The sequence below is a fragment of the Ambystoma mexicanum genome, chromosome 2p (genome assembly GCF_040938575.1).
Source record: "Ambystoma mexicanum isolate Mex_15411 chromosome 2p, UKY_AmexF1_1, whole genome shotgun sequence".
In the NCBI taxonomy this organism is placed as follows: Eukaryota; Metazoa; Chordata; class Amphibia; order Caudata; family Ambystomatidae; genus Ambystoma; species Ambystoma mexicanum.
Window position 1 is genome coordinate 263804684 of NC_090923.1, and position 20427 is coordinate 263825110.

At 45.5% G+C, this 20427-nt stretch overlaps 1 protein-coding gene across 5 annotated transcripts in view; it reads right to left on the reverse strand.

Annotated features, from left to right (window-relative positions):
• CHL1 (cell adhesion molecule L1 like) overlaps nt 1-20427 on the reverse strand; it is a 780691-nt gene that overhangs the window by 120602 nt on the left and 639662 nt on the right. For all 5 annotated transcript variants that reach the window (XM_069643529.1, XM_069643531.1, XM_069643532.1 and 2 more), the window contains 3 exons: nt 13849-13973; nt 9903-10004; nt 7913-8110 (listed from right to left, as the gene is read on the reverse strand). In XM_069643529.1, coding sequence (XP_069499630.1) covers nt 7913-8110; nt 9903-10004; nt 13849-13973 — 425 coding nt within the window. The remainder of the gene's footprint in view (nt 1-7912; nt 8111-9902; nt 10005-13848; nt 13974-20427) is intronic.

Below are 20427 nucleotides of genomic sequence, written 5' to 3' on the forward strand. Positions count from 1 at the left end.
TCATATAGTGCCATTATATGGTGGACATGAAATATTCCCGGCTACAGATCAGTGCCAACTATCTGTGATGATGCTCCTTGACCTATCTGTGACATTCAACACAATTGGCCACACTATTTTGGTACAGCGGGTCAAGAATGTTGCTCAGGTATTAAAAAAGTCAGCAAATTGAATTAATTAATTTCTCTGTAATAGAACATTGCAAATCACGATGAATGATCAAATCTCCCAAATGGAGACAGTAGATTGTGACTTTCCACAGGGTGCATGTATCTCCCTGACCCTTTTCAACATTTACTTTCAACCTCTCCATGACCTACTCTCAGATCATGGTGCTGTGTTTCTAAACTATGCTGGCAACACTCAGCTTGTGTTTCGGCTGGACCAGGATCCAGAGGCCAATACCGTCCTTATACAGGACATATTCAGCCTTATCGAATATTGACGACTGAAAATTGTCTAGGGCTACATCAAGACTCAACTGTGATAATGTTTGCTGACTCGCATGCTAGACTCCATAAAGCATTAGGTGCCTTCCCTACTTTGTTTTTCAGAAGGTAGAGTAAAAACTCAAACAAAAGCTAAAACTCTATGGTACTCTTACACTTTTCTCTGTTTCTAAATCTTCAAATAAACAAAGTTATTAGCACATTACATTTTCAACTTATGACCCTCAGGCAGAATAAACTTTGCTCTCAGAGAAACACTGAGCAACCATAGTTTGGGCCATTGGTGGCACTCGTTGTGTTACTGAATTGGATTGTATGCAGGTTTCACAAAAATGTACTTCGTATGCATTGTTACTCTCATCCCCACGAATGTCCAAATACCTTCTGTGTTAAGAAAACTTCAACGGTTAGTGGTGAAATCAAGGATTGGCATTAAGCTCCCAACTACAGCCCACAAACCTCTTCATGACTCTGTTTCTCTTTTCACTCAGAAAAGCTGGACAAGGCAAACTTTGTTGAGGCCTCTGAGATAAGTGTCAGGCAACATCATAATCAGAATTAGTTTAGGGCAGATGGCCAGTCATATTGATCATATCTATTGTGATGTAAAACACCCAGCTACTATTCACATCCTTTATACCTCCGGGCACCAATTAATGGAAGTCATGCTTCTCTCTCAGTGCCAATGCCCATGTCATAAGTCCCAGAATCCATTTTCAGCACTGTTCCTGTTCCTGCATCTTCAATAAGCAATGCAAGTGCCTTGTTGCCAAGACTTCAGTGAGTAACTCGTCTATATAAGTGCCCAAATTCACCATCAGAGCTTCATTTTACCAGCCATACAGCCACTCTTCAGTTACAGGGTTAAATGGCATCCTTAGTTCTAATGCACGTATTTGCTGTGAACGCTGCATCAAGTGCAAGTAAAGGTGTTCTGTGCCAGCATTCATCATTATCAAGGGAGTAATGGCACTGCTTAGTACAGCCACAAAATTGGTAGTGAAAGGTGTACTGCCCTGAATGTGCCCGGATACAAGAGTTAACACTGATTTTAAGTGTTGGTAATCGGCATTGAGGACATTATGGTTGATGGTGACCATTGACCTAACTGCACTGTTACTTTACACTTTCTTCTCAAAGAAGAATAGAAACCATTTTACTTTAAGAACAGTTACTCTGGCAAAGCCTTTTGGTATTGCCAATGATTGTTTCATCTTAGTCTCAATCACAGTTCAGTTTTGAATGCTCTTTCAAGCATTGCAACCTAACCTCAGGTGACCAATGTTTGCCCATGTCTCTTCTGTCCGTTCAGCTATGAAATCAATATGAGGTCATTAACACTAGTGGTGACAGCCAATGAGAGTGCCGATAACACAGGCTTTTTGTTATAAGTCAACATTTCGAGCAAGCTGACACTTGTTCATCCCTGCTCCATGACTGCCATCCAGATCCCGCCACTCCCCACACTCCCCAAAACACTCAAATCTCTGCCCCAACTAACCTTTTCCCCATGCAGCTGCCACCATACCCTATGTTGTGCCAGTGCCTTTACGTTCATTGCTTCTCAACTGCCATTAAAATTGAGGAGGTGCTCCATCTGTAACCCTGATGTCCCTTTATGTGGAGACCATATGCGGATGGTATTTAAGAGTTGGGCACACACTGCAGCCCATTTCTTCCCAACCAAATCCCATACATTGTGTTTGACAATTACCAACATGCTGGCTTGCCAAACTCTGCATTACTGCTTAATGCAAGGTTGTGATTTAGAATTACTCCTCCCAATATGGCCCACAGCTTCCTAGTGACTCACTCCTGGCTTTACAATTTTACAATTTCATGTTAGTTCAATTGTTTCTTTAATAGTATGGTCCTGCCTGCCAGTCACAGCATGAAAAGCAACATGGGACAACCCTCAACAGCCACAGGCAAAGGCTCTAAACTCGGCTTGTGTTGTTTGAGGCACGTGAAACGAAGGATTTTGATTGAAAGATAGTGAAATAAGCACTCGTTCTGAAAATAGTTGCTCTCTATGATTTTCCCTGTAAATGGTACCAGTTGTTGAAAATTCCTTCACTTTTCCCATGATCTCCGCAATCTTTGTACTGCCTGGCACTGAATTGGGTTAGCATGATTAGTTGAAATTTGTGAAATGGCTACTTTTCTGGGAATGTTGATGTTACTAAATATCAAACCATGTTTGATGTGGTCTTGGCATCAACAATAATGTGCGGAAAAAACCCACAGCATGTAAATCACACCTTAAAGAGGCAATCTATTTGATCATGATAAACAGGATGTTCTTTGGTATAACACCAGCAGTCAGTTTATAGAAATAATTAGCCCTATATTGTATTGCATGTTTCCGAGTTGGCAGTCAAACTATTGTTGTTTAATTTAGTGATTGATTTTGATTTGCTTGTTGTCCGGTACATCTGGCCGGATGTGGGGGCTGTGACTTTCTACTCACAATACAAATTCAGGACATGGGTTTGACTGTTAGTGAGCAAATGTGGGGCAAGAATCTGTCCATGATTGTACAGCCCTTCTGAGTTTGAATGATGCAGATTCATGTATGGACCAGAGATGACTTAGGGTTGAATTCCAAATAAGAAGTCCCGCAGCCATTCTTCAGAGCATTTTTCGGGGCCAACACCCCTCTGAAGGAGTTGCAGCATGCTGAAGATGCAAGGACAATGATTGAAGACATCCAGCATTGTCCCCGGCCATCTCTCGAAAAGGTCTGTCTCACTGGATCGATTTCCTGAGGCACATCAGTGCTTTGACCCTTGGGACCAACCAACCTGTACCCATGAGAGAATATCCTACTCAGTGGAGCCTGTGAAAGTGCCTCAGAACCATCCTGTGGACTGACCAGTTTCAACTAAGGCATTGTCCACGTATCCTCCCCAATCTGGGTTTATGCTTTGAACATAGTGGGCCAGCATGTGTCCTAAGAAATGCCCACTTACAGCTGCTCCTCTTCATCTCTAAGAGTCGCCTTTTTGGAACAGATGTTTATCTTTGCAACATGAATTACTTGCTGTATGAGCACGTTCTTCTCACTGCTGCCGGCTTCTATGATATCCTCACGGTTACCTGTCGTTTTGTGGCCTGTGGTGGTCTGCAGTTCGGGGTGCTTGGGTCAACCAGCTCCATAGCATCAGGAACTATCTCTTCGGAGCTCAGAACCACTGCATAGAAGGATCCAAAGCCCAACCATAAAATGTCAACTAGACGTTTGCCTGTGGGTCCCACTGTAATGGAACAAACGATCGAAGTAAGTGAGCCCAGCAGTCTAGAAACCCTAGAATTGTTTTCTAGCATAATTGGAGTAAGGGTAGTGAAGCTGAGTATTTGTTTCCACCCCCTACAAAGTTGGGTTTTATGAGTGAAAACCTTACTTTACCCCTACAAAGGACTCCCCATCGTTCAAAGTTTCCTTAGTTCTTGCATCACTGGAACATGTTAATTACCGTTTGGCTTTGCCTCTATTGGTTTTCCCACTTTAAAGACCCGTGTATCTTCTTGGGACTTGTTACATTTCAAGGAACTAGGCATACTTACCTGATCAGGGAGAGACTGTTTAATAGATAGGTGCCTAAATGTATAAGGCATGGCAAAGTTCTTTCTATTGCTTCCTCGTAGATTGTCCTTGAATTTCAATTGCTTTGCTACAGATAATGTTCCGTATTTCATATATGAATTACTTTCCATTGTCTCATTACTTTCATTGTCTCCATTGTCTCAAAAGTAAAGTGCAGGCGATCCTGAGTTTCATTAACAAAAGTGAATGTGGATATGTTTCTAGTGCTGATTTAGTTATACTACTTACCTATTATTAGTAATCAGCATTCTGTGTTCTCATCCACTATGAATGCATGAGTCTTGTTATTGGTGCACTTAACGCCGCTCATTAGTTTGCTCTCATTTATCTGCCAAACTGTGCTTAGATGAATCTCATGGGCTTTCAAAAAGTGTTTGCTATTATTAGTATTTAGATACAAATAAATGTACCAATGGATATTTATAGGCCCACACCTCTTTACCAGTTTGTATGGTTAACATATACTTCCAAGGTTCCCACTAAACCTTAAATTAGAAGCTGAAAACATGGCACATTATTCACTTCCAACCAGTATAACTTGACATTCCAGACTCTGTGCGTATATATACATATTCTCGAATGTCAAGTTATCCCGGTTATCCATTAAGCTGCTGGGATCTCGTTAGTAAGTAGGCAAGTGGGTTTGAGCTATGTTAACACTTATCACAACTGCTGAAATTGTAATTCTGTTTTGAATTTGGGTCAACATTTCCCCTTACCTACTAACTGACAAGATGCCAACAGACATGGCCTTTCACTGTGGCCCCTATCCATCTTTGATGAATTGCCATCTGGTGCGTGAAGGCCCTAGCTTTGTTGATTCTTCTAAATAATAACATTGTGTTGGTAATTTCATTTTACAAAGGGTGTCCTGCTAATGATACCCCCTTCCATAAAGTTCTATACCAGAAGCATTGTGTAACTTGTTCTCTGCTGTATCAGTCTCTGTATCTGAAGCTCCTGCTCTCCAGTGGCACATAGCACATAGCAGGTTCATAGGTCACAAGCGCCCTGCTTGAGAGCAGCAGCTGACAGCAGCATCACTGCAGACAGAGGTGGCATTTAAATCTGCACCATAATAATTAGGTAAAACTACTATCCGGTGGCAGTATAATCTGGAAATATAAGATATGCCTAGGTTTTCATATGGTGGCTGGTAGTTCACAAATATTTTAAATTCATATCTGATTTGTTGCATGTCAGTGTCAATGATGTGAGCTCACACCAGCTATGAGAGGCTATGTGGATTATCAGAAGCCAGACTGTCTGCATTTGAGTGAATGAGACAAAATACAAGATGTTATACATCGTTGACTCTCTGAGAGGATGGGAAACTCCTCCCTACCATTCCTGGTAGCTCCCACCAGGACATCTCTTGGGAGCCTGCCTTCAAATATGCACTTCCATCTCGAGGCCTGCCTCACACCAAGGGTTGGCACAGCAGACAGCCTTTGAAGCAGGACGCTAGATAGGAGGGTGAAGGTAGGGCAGTCAAAGACGACAAGACAGCTTGAGGAAAGGTTTCTCCACCTTTCTCTTTTATGGGATTCTCTCTCCTTCTTGTCCCCTCCACTTCCTGAAGAACAAGGCACTATGGATATGACATCAGTAATAAAAGGTCACTGTCCCAGGGGCAGGGATTGGACCCTTTAAGCTATCTTACGTTCATCCATTCCGCTCTGACCTTTGACCTTTTACCTGACCTGTTGATTAATGTTTGGACCATCAAGTACCTCAGAACGAATTCCCCTTAGGGGTGAACTGCTCTTGTGGATGAGATGTGCCACTCTCTACCAGCTGCCCTGGTACCCAAGGCCTTGAATGGAGGTTAAGGAGCAGGTGCTAACAAGACTCTCACAGGTTGCGAGTAAAGAGAACAATTACCAATCTTGTTCCCGATCCACTGCATCAGCACGTATGGCTCCAGAAGAAACAAGCAGCTGGTTTCCTGCATTCTACTGGGTCAAACCATCATTGAACCTGATTTGTTGTGCTTGAATATCTTTGAACCATTGGGACCAATGGTGCTGCTTTTTGCAGTTCATCAAACCTCCTTCGAACCATATGAAAATATGTAATGGTATAAAAGTGTTAAATAAGCTATGATTCAAATATGATCATGTAATTCTAGATGGAATCCATCATTTGCCATGCTGTAATCATCTGTTGTCACTTGTGACTTAGAGATAGTTTTTCATTCCATTACCACGTGAGTCGTACTCATACTGGTATGAATCTATTAAGACATTATTAGTATTTTAATATGAATTTACTTGCACATATACTTAGTGCAATGTTGGCCTTTACTACTCTTCCAATTTTACATTATGAATAGGGCTCCTTTTTATTGCCATATTGTAATCATGAGATATCATTTGTGACTCACATACTATGACTTATTCATTTAACATTGGTTCATACTCATATTGGTATGAACCCATGAAGCCATTATATAAGGAGGATGGCACAGGGGCAATGCGCTGTTCCTGGAAGAAGGTTTGAATCCCGGATCCGTGCTTGGAAACTGAACTTCGGTATGGTATTAGGCACGTTATACAAAACCAATAAAATAATTTGTAATTCACGCTTTTTCAAACATTTAGTGAAATTTGGGCCCTTGTTATCTTTTCAATTTTGGATTCAAATGATAGACTGGATGCTTTTTCAGCGCTTGTTTTATATACAGTGGTTGACCACACACCATATTTTACATGATGATGTAATGAAGCAATTAAAACACTGCAACCATCAAGCATGATGAAGTAAGTGGATTGACACCACAGACTGGTTTTTCCAGCCTTGGATATTCCAACATTTTAAGGATTTACGAATATGAAGAGTTGAACATACTATTCTAAGTTATGTATTTCTCTGCTGATACTTTAATAAAAGCAACATTAATCTCTGTCAAAATCTGTCGATTTTTTAGTATCACGTTTTAATATTATTGCCATTATTACAGATGACCCAGGGTCAAAGAACTATAGACCATTGAGTGTCATAATGATGAAAGAAGGAAGCTGTTGAATATCCAGAAGTGTACTTTGTATTATAATGCAAACAAAGATGATACTATACATATAACGTGTATTCTTAAGAAGGTATCAAGGAGGTGTAGGTTACTGAGCAGTTTATCTCTATTTTATGTGTAGACCTAAGCCTGAGATTAAGATAAAGATAAAGAATCAAGTATTCCACTGAAGAAGGGCCAGGAATCAGACACATGTAGGACTGGACCACGTGCACAATGGGAGAAAATTCTGCTGCTGAAGAGCAGGCACGCTCGTTTTTTTAATGATTCAATTGTTTTTAATGATTAAGGTGTAGTACTCTAAGTGCTGTGTTCTTTAGATTGTATTCTTGAGGTCTTGTATTTCACCTTATATGTTGGATGAAATCACAATTCAGTGATATGTCATAGTGCAGGAGTTTGCAACCGTTTGGCTTTGAGCTACAACTCCGACAATCCCTAACCAGCATAGTCAATAGCCAAGTATCATGGGCATTGTAGTCTGAATGATCTGGAGAGCAAAATGTTGAATACCACTGTCATAGTTTAAGGTATATATCTGTATTTTAAAATTATTTTTTGCATGATTTTTTGTAATATCACATAAAAGAGTTTTTAATCAGATTGTTCTAATATACGCCAATTGTTAGTTATGAGTTATTGATGTTTCTAAATGGTAATTCTCCAACTCAACCATAACTACAGATGCCAGAGTGTGACTCTGTAGTATATGTGAAGGTGACACTCTAGTGATTAAAACAACTAACCACTGTCCCCAGACAAAGGATGGTGCCCATGTTAAGCCATGAAAGTCAGAAAACAAAAGCACCCCAATGATAGAAATACCTGCAGGAGGAACGTCATAGCGCTCTGAGGCTTTGCTGTGCTGGCTCCGTCCCACAGCATTAACAGCTGAAACGCGGAACTGATATTTCAGTGCTGGTGTTAGTAACAGATCTGCCGAAGTTTCGTTTCCTGGAACCCTTGTCAGAATTTGCCACTTTCCAGCCTCCCATTTGCTTTCTTCATATTCAATAATGAATTCTGCAATGAGGCAGGATAATATAATTTTAAAAACAGTGTGTGACAGGGGTAAACAAAATCACCTGATCAGATTCTCTTCAAAACAGGAACTATTACAATGTTATGCATGGAAACACTTAATAAATGCATTAATGATAACATCATGTCATATGCAATACATTGAATGTTCCATCTTCAGATTCGTGCAACACATGCCTTTATTCATCTTTCTCTATGGCTGAGATAGTGACTTGTCAATCAGCTCTTGGAAGCATATCACCTGCTACCTGCTATATGTGGAGTAGTATTGAATACTCGTTAAAATGCTGCTCTATTCAATACCTTGCATTGGTCTCTCCTTTGAGGAGAGTCAGTGACTGATCAATTAACAGTCTGCTGAGTGCAAGACATACATATGCTGCTCTATTGTGAGAACATATTACTTGCTTCATGGAGATCAGTGGCACTGACTACTCAGTTGTAATGAATTACTTTGGAATGCATATTGTCTTGTCAACATGCTAACCTCTGAGCAGCAGTGCCTGCACTATGAGTAATATGCATGCTCTACAGAAAATACCTGTGACCCAGTAGACCATCCTATGCACTCTTCATCGGATGCACCAGTGTCTGTTCACCCATCTGTGTGAAGAAAAGCAATGTTTCCTCCACTTGCTCTTTATGGTGCATCAGCGATTTTGTAGTCTGCTTCAGAGCGACCAGGAGTGCAATCTCAGTTTTTCCCAGTTATTTACTCATAAAAACACATTGAAGACGTCGTGTTTAATTGCATTTTGTGTGACTCCTCATCTAGGTGTATATGGCTTAACCATGTGGTAGCTTCAGTAAATCCACCATCTCTTCATGGGAATCTAATTACCTGCTCAGAGAGACAAAGATGATACTGCATGGATTTCCAGGTGTACTTATGAGAAGAACCAGTGCTCCATCTGTTTGCTCTTTGACGATATTCAGTGATTGTCTCGTATTTAAAATGGTCTTTATCCAAGACGCATGGATGCATGGACCCTGTGTAATCTACGGGGACATCCAGTGACCCCTTGTGACTGCTATAAATGAATCCCCAGTTTCTCCTCAGTGTACCCTATGAGAGACTGCTATGGCAACTCACTCTACACTTTATTGAGTGCCTTTGTATCTCGTTAAACACTATGGGAAGCTTCCATAAAGTCTCTACCTGCTGTAATAGAGGCACCAGTTACTTCTGTTATGCGTCTCTATGACTAAATGACCTGTTCTCGAAGAGGAACCATAGACATAGTGGGATGTACTATTTATTGAAGGCATTCGTCACTGCTCATTTAGATGTGTCCTTCAGACAATCTGATCACATTACCAGGCAGACCTTGTATTATGCTAAGCAATTGAATCGTACAAAACAAGTATAAAAGGAAGTACTGTTCGAACAAAATCGCCAAGTACAGCAAGTATCGATCAAGAAGTAGAGCAGATTGATTCTGCACCAGACAGGCTAGGTATAGGATGACCCACGGTAAGTAAGTGCATATAAATACCCCGGAACTCTGATGATTTAACCTTTCAAATTTCACAGGTATGCAGGGATCTTTTATGGCCAGTGTTGGACGTGAGAATCTATGTCATCCTTTCCTGATCTTATCTAAGATTGCAAAGTTCTTTGTTATTTCTTGATGATGTCAGATATCCAATGGCACAACTAAACGTGTCCTTCAGGGACAACATTTGTACTTGGTATAAGTGCAAAATTGAGTAAAGCACATTATTTTAGATGTTTGAAACCAATGATAATTTCCTTTCTATTAAAAGTGTTTACCTTTAGTTGGACTGTTGTGACTATTTCCAGCTTTCCACGATAATTGAACACTCTGGTTCCGCTTCTCTGATAAGTGAATATTACTTGGGGTATCAGGAACATCTAAAATAAATCAACAAACACACACATCTGTAAAGGCAAGTCTGCGGTGATAGACTTACCCTAGATCAGAAACAAGATGCTCTTCAGCAGTTAACCGCTCCACCCTTTGCCACTAGAGCACACCCCAGTCTTTACTATTAAATGAATGTGTAGCATTTGTCAATGTCCTCATCCTTTCTATTCATGACTCTCAACAAGACTCCATATATGTAGCATTAGTTTAACATTTGAAATATATTTTTATATACACTCATGCAAGTTCGTGTTTATTGAATTTTTGGATGTCAATTTAATCATCTTAATGTAATGATGTGCTACCATAGAGGCAAATGCATTTCAAGGGGTTTTATAGACAGTATTTTTAGATAAGGCCTTTATGGTGTCTTCTGCTACTTCTCACTGTTTACCTTCTCTTATCACTTTTCATTCCTTTAACCTCTCTGTGTTGGCCTCTCTCACTCTCTAACACTTAATATTCTCTCTTTAATAGATCACCAAATCATATTATTCTCATTACGTCACTTCCTCCCCAAGCTTTTGCTTCTTCTCTATTTGAATTGTATACCCTTGTCTTCTTAATCTTCGCTCCCTCCCCTATCTGCCTCCCACCTTTCCATTCCATTTCCTACTTTCCCTTCTCAGATCTTGTTTCCATTGTCTCTCCTCTGATAACCTACCTCTCTTTTCCTTCAGCTTTTGGCACCGCCCTGCTCATACCAATTTCCTTCCTATCTAACCCTTTCTTTTATTACCTTACTCTGCCTTCCGCACCTGTGTGCCTGACTTCATGTCCCTGCCACATGAATCCAGTGCAGATCCCAGTTCATAGGTCATTAATACTTACTCCCTGCATGCTCCAAGCTCCCAGTAGGAAAAGGGTTCCATGCTACTCGGTGGAGCTCTGCGTACACTCCCAATTGAAAGAGAACTATAGTTCCTCCAAGGAAGGACCCTATACCAGTGCAGGAATGTATTCCTTTGTGTACCTCATACTAAGCACACTATTGGCACTCTGTTCTCTTGTGATGGGGAAAGAGATGAAGTTAAATTGATGAAACAAGTATTACATCTTCTGTTAACCAATGTCAGTGGTGCTGCAGGTGTCCACCTACAAGCCTCCAGTACCACTGGCCCTCAGAGGGCTGATATATCTATTTAGGATAAAATAAGTGAAGACATTCATTATCACCTTTGAACAGTATCAAAGCAAAAGATAAATATTGCAAATTATGAAATTACTCTAATGTCAACTCTCATTCCTGTTTGCTTCTTAGACACCTGGCCATTACTAGTAATGAGTGATTTTGGGAGATATCTTGTTTACTCATTCTTAACACTGCAATGTAACCAGTGATGGGGATCTTGTGTATTAAGTGAGAAAATCTGCTACATTCATAATTGTCCATAGTCCTTGGCAATAAATGAAAGGCATGTGTACTCAATAGGCATTGCCTTATAAATTACTAATAACATGTGTAGTTGGTTTGGCTTCCCTAAAGTGTTAATGTATTTGTATTTGGAAAATGTGTATAGCGGATATCCGTGAAAAGGAACCGGCTAAAAAAGATTGCACCTGGGTCCAGGTGGTAAACTCACACAATGATAGAGAACCAGCACAGACTGCTATATTTTAGATAAAAGGATACGTTTTCAAACGTTTTCTAAACTCCGACAAAGATTTAGTGTTATAGAGTTCCAATGGTAGAGTATTCCACGCTCTTGACCCTGCATCGGAGAAGCGTCTATCACCCCACGTAACCAAGTTTGAGTGGGGGACCACCAATAGCTGTGGTTTAGACGAATGCAAACATCATTCAGGTTGATAAGTAGCGACTTTTGACACAAAGTATCTAGTGGTTGTGCCGTGGATGCACCTAAAAACCGAACAAAGCGTCTTAAAAAACCCCCTATGTTGTTAATCAATTCATATTGAGCTTATTCACATTTACCTTTTTTCATTTAACCATGATGTTGTTTTTAGTTTACGTCATACATTATATCCGTCATATTCTTATCAATTTAAACATCCAGGTTGAAAATGTAAGGGTCGGAAAACGATAGACCACTGTCCAGAAAAAATTACATTTGAATCATGGCAGGTGCCATCAGGCTCTAAGGATACCCGTTGCTGATCCAGCCACACATCATAGTTCATTGATAAAATGAGCGACATGTCAACATCATGGTGCTGCATTCCTGCAGTGATTGCATGTTTAGCTATACAATACATTGGAATCTTATGTTGTTTATTCCAAAAAGCTTCATGGCATATCCAACTCAACTTTAAGGTAAGGCAATTCAATGATGCTGGTGTGATACGATATGACCATAAGGCCCCAACACAAACTTTATCTGTGCAGTATCACAAGTGATATTTATTGTGTGGGGTTGAGCATCTGTATATCCTTACTTGTGAATTTACTAAAACATTAAAACAAATATTCTTGACATTAAAGTCAGTCAGACAAAAATCAGATTAAGTTCCAGAAAATAGGCTTCATGATTTTGAGAGGATCACAAAATGATGAATTTCGGGTTATTACAAGAACTTTTACTTCATCATATTTAGGATCAGAAATGACTTTGGATGTTAACTCAACCAAATTATTTCATTTATTATCATGGCCAGACTAAATACATATGCCTAATGGCCACACTCACAAAACATTATTATGAGCATGTGCTTTGCAAATTAAAATCTTAAATTTCTTTAATGTGGCCAGAATATACATTTATACCAGTGGAATTTAACCCACAAACATGTGAGGTTCTGTCTTTCAAATTTAAGGTGAGGGTTTGAAAGCCATTTCAATTTTACATTAGCAAAGGCTTTCACCGAGATGGGGCTACTAATTGGGGTTACAATCAACACGTGTTTCTAATTTTACATATGCAATATTTTAAATATATTAATTAATTTGGGGTGATGGTTTAAGCAGTAGAATGATACCTTTCAGGCTAAGTGCAATTCACTGCAGGATTTATATCTTGGTGCATGTTTTGGGATATAGCACCATTCTGCCTGTATGGAAAACAATTAGTAGGAGCAGAAAATGGAAGGATTAATAAAGAAAGTCCACCATTGAACCTTTACCCAAAAACGTAGAACAATATGTTGAGGGAATTGTATACATTCAGTGTACCAGATTGAGCTTTCTTTGTGGCATTTTTCAGAAGATTTGTCTCCAATGAAAGCCATTCATGCCATATTCTGAAATCGAGCTCAACTTGCATCAAGGTCCACCTTGATTGTTGAATGGTTTACAAGGTTAAGAATGGTACACAGGGCATTTAATGTATGGCAAATTATGAAGCACAACAATAGATTAAAGTCAAAGCTACCAATGCTAGATCTTTTACACAGACTCGATAACATAACATTCTTTAATTACAGCTTATAAATTAGTAAACATTAAACACAACTGTAATGAAATGCAAACAATGACAATGAAACATTTGATAATGTTTGGCCGTATTACAGAAAAGAAATATAATCTTAAATCACTTGCTTACTATAAGACAACATGGCTAATAAACATGTTCAAACTATGTGCAATTTAGATAAATCATCACATTTAAAAAAAAACGCAAAATGTTAAGTACATGTCTGCCTAATGAGCTTGATAAATATTTAGATACAACTGACTTTTCAGTTTGCTTGCACACACTTATGTTGCCACATTGTACCCTCCAGGCCAAAAACAGGTGTAGATCTGACGACATTTGCACCACAACACTTGTGTACAATGTGTGTTTCTGCTTGTGTGTCAACATTTAGAGTATAACATATCTGAATCATGGCTTGGAAGACACAGCTGCATAAACTCATGGAACTTGCTCTTACCAAGGACAACCAGCTGTGATTCTGCTGTAGTGTGATCAAGTGAAGTGCTGGCGATGCAGGAGTACAGACCTTGGTCCTCCGATGTCACACTTAGAATGGTCAAAGTATCTGCTTCTATGATAATTCTGCGGGAACATGGGAGAGCAGATTGAAAGGTACTGTGAGAGTCTACCCATGCTGGATGATTACCAGGAAAATACTGCATTTTATAAAGAAAATTATTTACACTGGTCTGTCCCCTTTTTTATTTGCTTAAGACTAAAGCAACTTAATGAAAAGGGTGACAAACTGTGAGGAAAATAACGATGCATGCTTTTTTATTTCAAGAAACCAGTGACACAATGATGGAGACGATAGTGAGCCAAATATATAACATGTTCACCTTCCTTTCATTTGTGAAAAGTGTTTTTTTTATATATAGTCGGGCTGGAGAGGTGATTAACAAGAGTAAATTGAGATATTTGCATCTGTGAATAATATCAAATTGGAAAGCACAAAACATTCTGTAGAAAGTTATCTCAATTGGTTAACGTACGTGCTGCAGAGATTTATGTAAACTGCAGGCGAAAGCTTTCAAAATAGGTTGAAATTGGGTATTTACGACAGGGTATGTCACACACAAAGAATGCATTTTGCCATGAATGAGACGCATGTGTTTTTATACATTTCCTTCGTTTGGACCCTGGCAAAGAGAGTACCACTAAAGTTTAGATTATTTAAATATATGGAGTTCATGGCCTTTGAAAGGCCTAGAAAGCTGGGCATAGTCAGTCATGTGTTCAGATATTTACAGGCCGATTCATGGAATAAATGTGCGCCGAAAATCCCGGCGCAGAGGGGCCAATACGTGCGCTGCGCCGAAAATCAGCGCAAAGCGCAGGGAAACCAGCGCACGTCGATTCATGGAAGTCCGTGCGCAAGAAAAGCAGAGGACGTGCGCCGAAAAAGCGCGCGGCGCAGGCCGGCGCACAGGTCAACCAACGTCGTGCGCCACGGCCACTGCGCCATCACTCCGAGCGCAGCGCACAGCTCTAAAGTAGGCGGAACACAGGGCGGGACACTCGGAATGGGGAATAAAATGGGGCACAACACTCGGAATGGGGAAGAATGTGGGCGGCACGGGGAAAGTCCAGGAGGCAAGTGCGCGGAACGCCCACACGCTCGCATACAACACGTATTCATGGAATAGAATAGGGCAATAAAACGCACGCTCAAAGCAGCGCACAGGCACAAACAGGCACAAACACGACCGCCACAAGAAAGCAGGCGGTAGCGTGTCTGCGCCTGCAAGAAATGTGCGCTAAAAGGCGCGCCAACAAATAGCACCTATATACAGACATAACCAATGTACAATACTGTTGCCCTCCTGGACAAATGACGTACAAAGGGGTACCCACAAACACAGACACGCGCAGAGAGAAAAAATAAACGTGTGCGTGCATACCGGGGTGCGCGGTAAGTCCCACACGCGATATGGCAGGGAACGTGGAATCGAGGGGTGCGCGGGAAGTTGCACACGCGAAATGGCCGGGTACGTGGATTTCAGGGGCGCGCGGGAAGTCCCACACGCGATATGGCAGGGAACGTGGAATCGAGGGGTGCGCGGGAAGTTGCACACGCGAAATGGCCGGGTACGTGGAGTTCAGGGGCGCGCGGGAAGTCCCACACGCGATATGGCAGGGAACGTGGAATCGAGGGGTGCGCGGGAAGTTGCACACGCGAAATGGCCGGGTACGTGGATTTCAGGGGCGCGCGGGAAGTCCCACACGCGATATGGCAGGGAACGTGGAATCGAGGGGTGCGCGGGAAGTTGCACACGCGAAATGGCCGGGTACGTGGAGTTCAGGGGCGCGCGGGAAGTCCCACACGCGATATGGCAGGGAACGTGGAATCGAGGGGTGCGCGGGAAGTTGCACACGCGAAATGGCCGGGTACGTGGATTTCAGGGGCGCGCGGGAAGTCCCACACGCGATATGGCAGGGAACGTGGAATCGAGGGGTGCGCGGGAAGTTGCACACGCGAAATGGCCGGGTACGTGGAGTTCAGGGGCGCGCGGGAAGTCCCACACGCGATATGGCAGGGAACGTGGATTCGAGGGGTGCGCGGGAAGTTGCACACGCGAAATGGCCGGGTACGTGGATTTCAGGGGCGCGCGGGAAGTCCCACACGCGATATGGCAGGGAACGTGGAATCGAGGGGTGCGCGGGAAGTTGCACACGCGAAATGGCCGGGTACGTGGAGTTCAGGGGCGCGCGGGAAGTCCCACACGCGATATGGCAGGGAACGTGGAATCGAGGGGTGCGCGGGAAGTTGCACACGCGAAATGGCCGGGTACGTGGATTTCAGGGGCGCGCGGGAAGTCCCACACGCGATATGGCAGGGAACGTGGAATCGAGGGGTGCGCGGGAAGTTGCACACGCGAAATGGCCGGGTACGTGGAGTTCAGGGGCGCGCGGGAAGTCCCACACGCGATATGGCAGGGAACGTGGATTCGAGGGGTGCGCGGGAAGTTGCACACGCGAAATGGCCGGGTACGTGGATTTCAGGGGCGCGCGGGAAGTCCCACACGCGATATGGCAGGGAACGTGGAATCGAGGGGTGCGCGGGAAGTTGCACACGCGAAATGGCCGGGTACGTGGAGTTCAGGGGCGCGCGGGAAGTCCCACACGCGATATGGCAGGGAACGTGGAATCGAGGGGTGCGCGGGAAGTTGCACACGCGAAATGGCCGGGTACGTGGATTTCAGGGGCGCGCGGGAAGTCCCACACGCGATATGGCAGGGAACGTGGAATCGAGGGGTGCGCGGGAAGTTGCACACGCGAAATGGCCGGGTACGTGGAGTTCAGGGGCGCGCGGGAAGTCCCACACGCGATATGGCAGGGAACGTGGATTCGAGGGGTGCGCGGGAAGTTGCACACGCGAAATGGCCGGGTACGTGGAGTTCAGGGGCGCGCGGGAAGTCCCACACGCGATATGGCAGGGAACGTGGAATCGAGGGGTGCGCGGGAAGTTGCACACGCGATATGGCAGGGAACGTGGAATCGAGGGGTGCGCGGGAAGTTGCACACGCGATTTGGCTGTGTGCTCCCAGGCATTACCTGTACACCCTCCACGGCCCCTGCAGGCAGCACACACCACAGGGAACTACCCTGCACACCTGCTCATGTCTCCCACCACCCCCACCCCCAGCACTGTGGGCAACCTGCCAGCAGGCCCCCACCCATGGGCAACCCATGTCTCCCACCACCCCCACCCCCAGCACTGTGGCCAACCTGCCAGCAGGCCCCCACCCATGGTCAACCCATGTCTCCCACCACCCCCAGCACTGTGGGCAACCTGCCAGCAGGCCCCCACCCATGGGCAACCCATGTCTCCCACCACCCCCACCCCCAGCACTGTGGCCAACCTGCCAGCAGGCCCCCACCCATGGGCAACCCATGTCTCCCACCACCCCCACCCCCAGCACTGTGGGCAACCTGCCAGCAGGCCCCCACCCATGGGCAACCCATGTCTCCCACCACCCCCAGCACTGTGGGCAACCTGCCAGCAGGCCCCCACCCATGGGCAACCCATGTCTCCCACCACCCCCACCCCCAGCACTGTGGGCAACCTGCCAGCAGGCCCCCACCCATGGGCAACCCATGTCTCCCACCACCCCCACCCCCAGCACTGTGGGCAACCTGCCAGCAGGCCCCCACCCATGGGCAACCCATGTCTCCCACCACCCCCACCCCCAGCACTGTGGCCAACCTGCCAGCAGGCCCCCACCCATGGGCAACCCATGTCTCCCACCACCCCCACCCCCAGCACTGTGGGCAACCTGCCAGCAGGCCCCCACCCATGGGCAACCCATGTCTCCCACCACCCCCAGCACTGTGGGCAACCTGCCAGCAGGCCCCCACCCATGGGCAACCCATGTCTCCCACCACCCCCACCCCCAGCACTGTGGGCAACCTGCCAGCAGGCCCCCACCCATGGGCAACCCATGTCTCCCACCACCCCCACCCCCAGCACTGTGGCCAACCTGCCAGCAGGCCCCCACCCATGGGCAACCCATGTCTCCCACCACCCCCACCCCCAGCACTGTGGCCAACCTGCCAGCAGGCCCCCACCCATGGGCAACCCATGTCTCCCACCACCCCCACCCCCAGCACTGTGGGCAACCTGCCAGCAGGCCCCCACCCATGGGCAACCCATGTCTCCCACCACCCCCACCCCCAGCACTGTGGCCAACCTGCCAGCAGGCCCCCACCCATGGGCAACCCATGTCTCCCACCACCCCCACCCCCAGCACTGTGGCCAACCTGCCAGCAGGCCCCCACCCATGTCCCCCTGGCCCCTGGTCCTGACGATACACAATAATGGCAGTAATGACCAGCATACCCAGCACAAACACCCAGGCAAGGATTGCATGCACCCACATAGTGAATGCAATCACATGACACAACCCCAAAGGCAAATAAGCAAAAGAACACATGTCCGCCACACACACATACACAATGGGTGCAAGTCAATGTCAAAACCCATATCATGGCATGTAAGAAATCAAAGAAAAAATGACACAAGTGTAAGATAATATAAAAATGTATTAAAAAAAAAAAATAAAAGTAAACTCTGACAACTATCTGGGAAAGCAAATAAAAGGTCCATGTCCGGGAACAAAAATTAGAAACCAAAAAACAAAGGATAGAAAAAAGAATCGATTTTGTCCAAAGTAAACACAAGTAGAATGAAATGAAACATAAACCATTACGACATGGTGTGACCAATATGAAAGTAAAAATAAATTATCTCAAAAAAAAAAAAACAATATTTACAGGATTGTTCAAGGGTCCATGAGCCCAACACCACTAATTAAACCTAATACTAACTATCTAAAAAAATATGTACAAAGAAGTGGCCATTGTCCAAGCGGTCCAAAAAAAAATTTCAAATAAAGGAAACCTAGCACTAACTAACTAAAAAACTATATACAGAGGCAGCGGGCTAGTCCTGCGGCTCACTTGGTGATGTTGGCCAGGGCATCCTCGAACTCCATGTCTATGTCCTGGAGGCGGGACTCAGTCCTGGCCCCGAGGTCTCGCAGGGACAACCCCATGTGCTCTCCAAATTCCCTGCGAGCCTCCTCGAGGCACGCAGCCCGCCTCAATGCCTGATGCATGGAGATCTCCGCCCTGGCCATGGCGAGCCGCTCCTCTTCCGCCCGCTGCCGCTCCGCATCTATCCGCTGGCCAAACTCCTCCCACACGGAACACACCGCCATGCCAGGGTTGCCCTGCCCTCCGGCCGATGCCTGCCCCTCCGATCTTGATGGCCCTGAGCCATGATGCCTCCCACGTCGAGCCCGCTGCTGCCTGCGACGCCACTGCCTCTGCCAGCACGACGGCATCCAGGCTGATGGTAACCACCGACGCCGTCGTGCACGTGCCCTGCCCGATGATGCCGGCACATCTTCCATCTGCTGGGGTCCACTTGCTGTGTCGTCCACCCCTGCTGGACCTCCGACTCCCAACTGCGGCAGGGATGGGATCCCCACCGAGCTGGCTGCATTGGTTGGGGCAGGTCCACAGGGGGCCATGGTGGCATCTGGGCCGGAAGACGGCAAGGAGAACGACTGGTGGATAGCCTGCACAGAGGAGGAGAGGGCCGTCAGATTGGCCAACACATGCAGGAACCCCCCGAACATGGCCGATCCCAATTGGGCCACGTCGGCACGGTGCACTTCGTGATGACGTGCGTGCTCCTCCCGGGAAGCACGCACGGCATCACGAATCACAGCCGTGCGCATCGCGACCCCAATCAGGACCTGCTCCACGCGGCCAGGGGTTCCCACGGCCGCAGGTGGAGGGGAGTCAGTTGACATGGACATCCCCTCTACCTGCGGACGGGCCTGGGACGGGGCATCCCTGCTGGTGCATGGTGGTGCACTCACAGGGTCAGGGACAGCGACATGCACAGGCCCCTCCACGGTGACCTGTGCTGCCTCCTGCCCCTGGCCCTGGACTGCACCACTTGCACCAGCAGGGATGCTCCCACCAGGGCCCATGTGTGCACCAGTGTCGGCCTCCTCCTCCTCTGTGCAAACCACCAACCTGGATGGCTCCTCACCGTCTCCCGCCGTAGCAGGCCCCTGTGGGGGCTCACCCACCCCTTCCGCTGCAGCCGTGGGGGCATCCCCGCCGCCTTGCTCCACAGCGCCGTCTCCGCCCTCTTCTTCACTAGCCGCTGCGTAGAGGGAGACAAAGAACACAAGCATCAGGCTACTGTACAATGGTCCCCTAGACAGGAAGCAATAGCAGATGAGCACCCCTGTCAAAGTACACTTCCATCATGTCCCTCCACAACACATGGGTCAGTGCAGGCGAAACACACACAGTAACAGGCATGGTGCATGCCATGCACATTTCCATGCATGTCCAAATGACTATTGAAACATTCAATGAAATGTAACTCACATGCATCATGGCTCATGCATATCACATGCACACACTACACCTCAGTCACATCCATCTGGCCACAATCACACCAAACACAGGCAAAACAAGGGTAAGGTGGGTGCGTCACTGAATCTGTGCATTG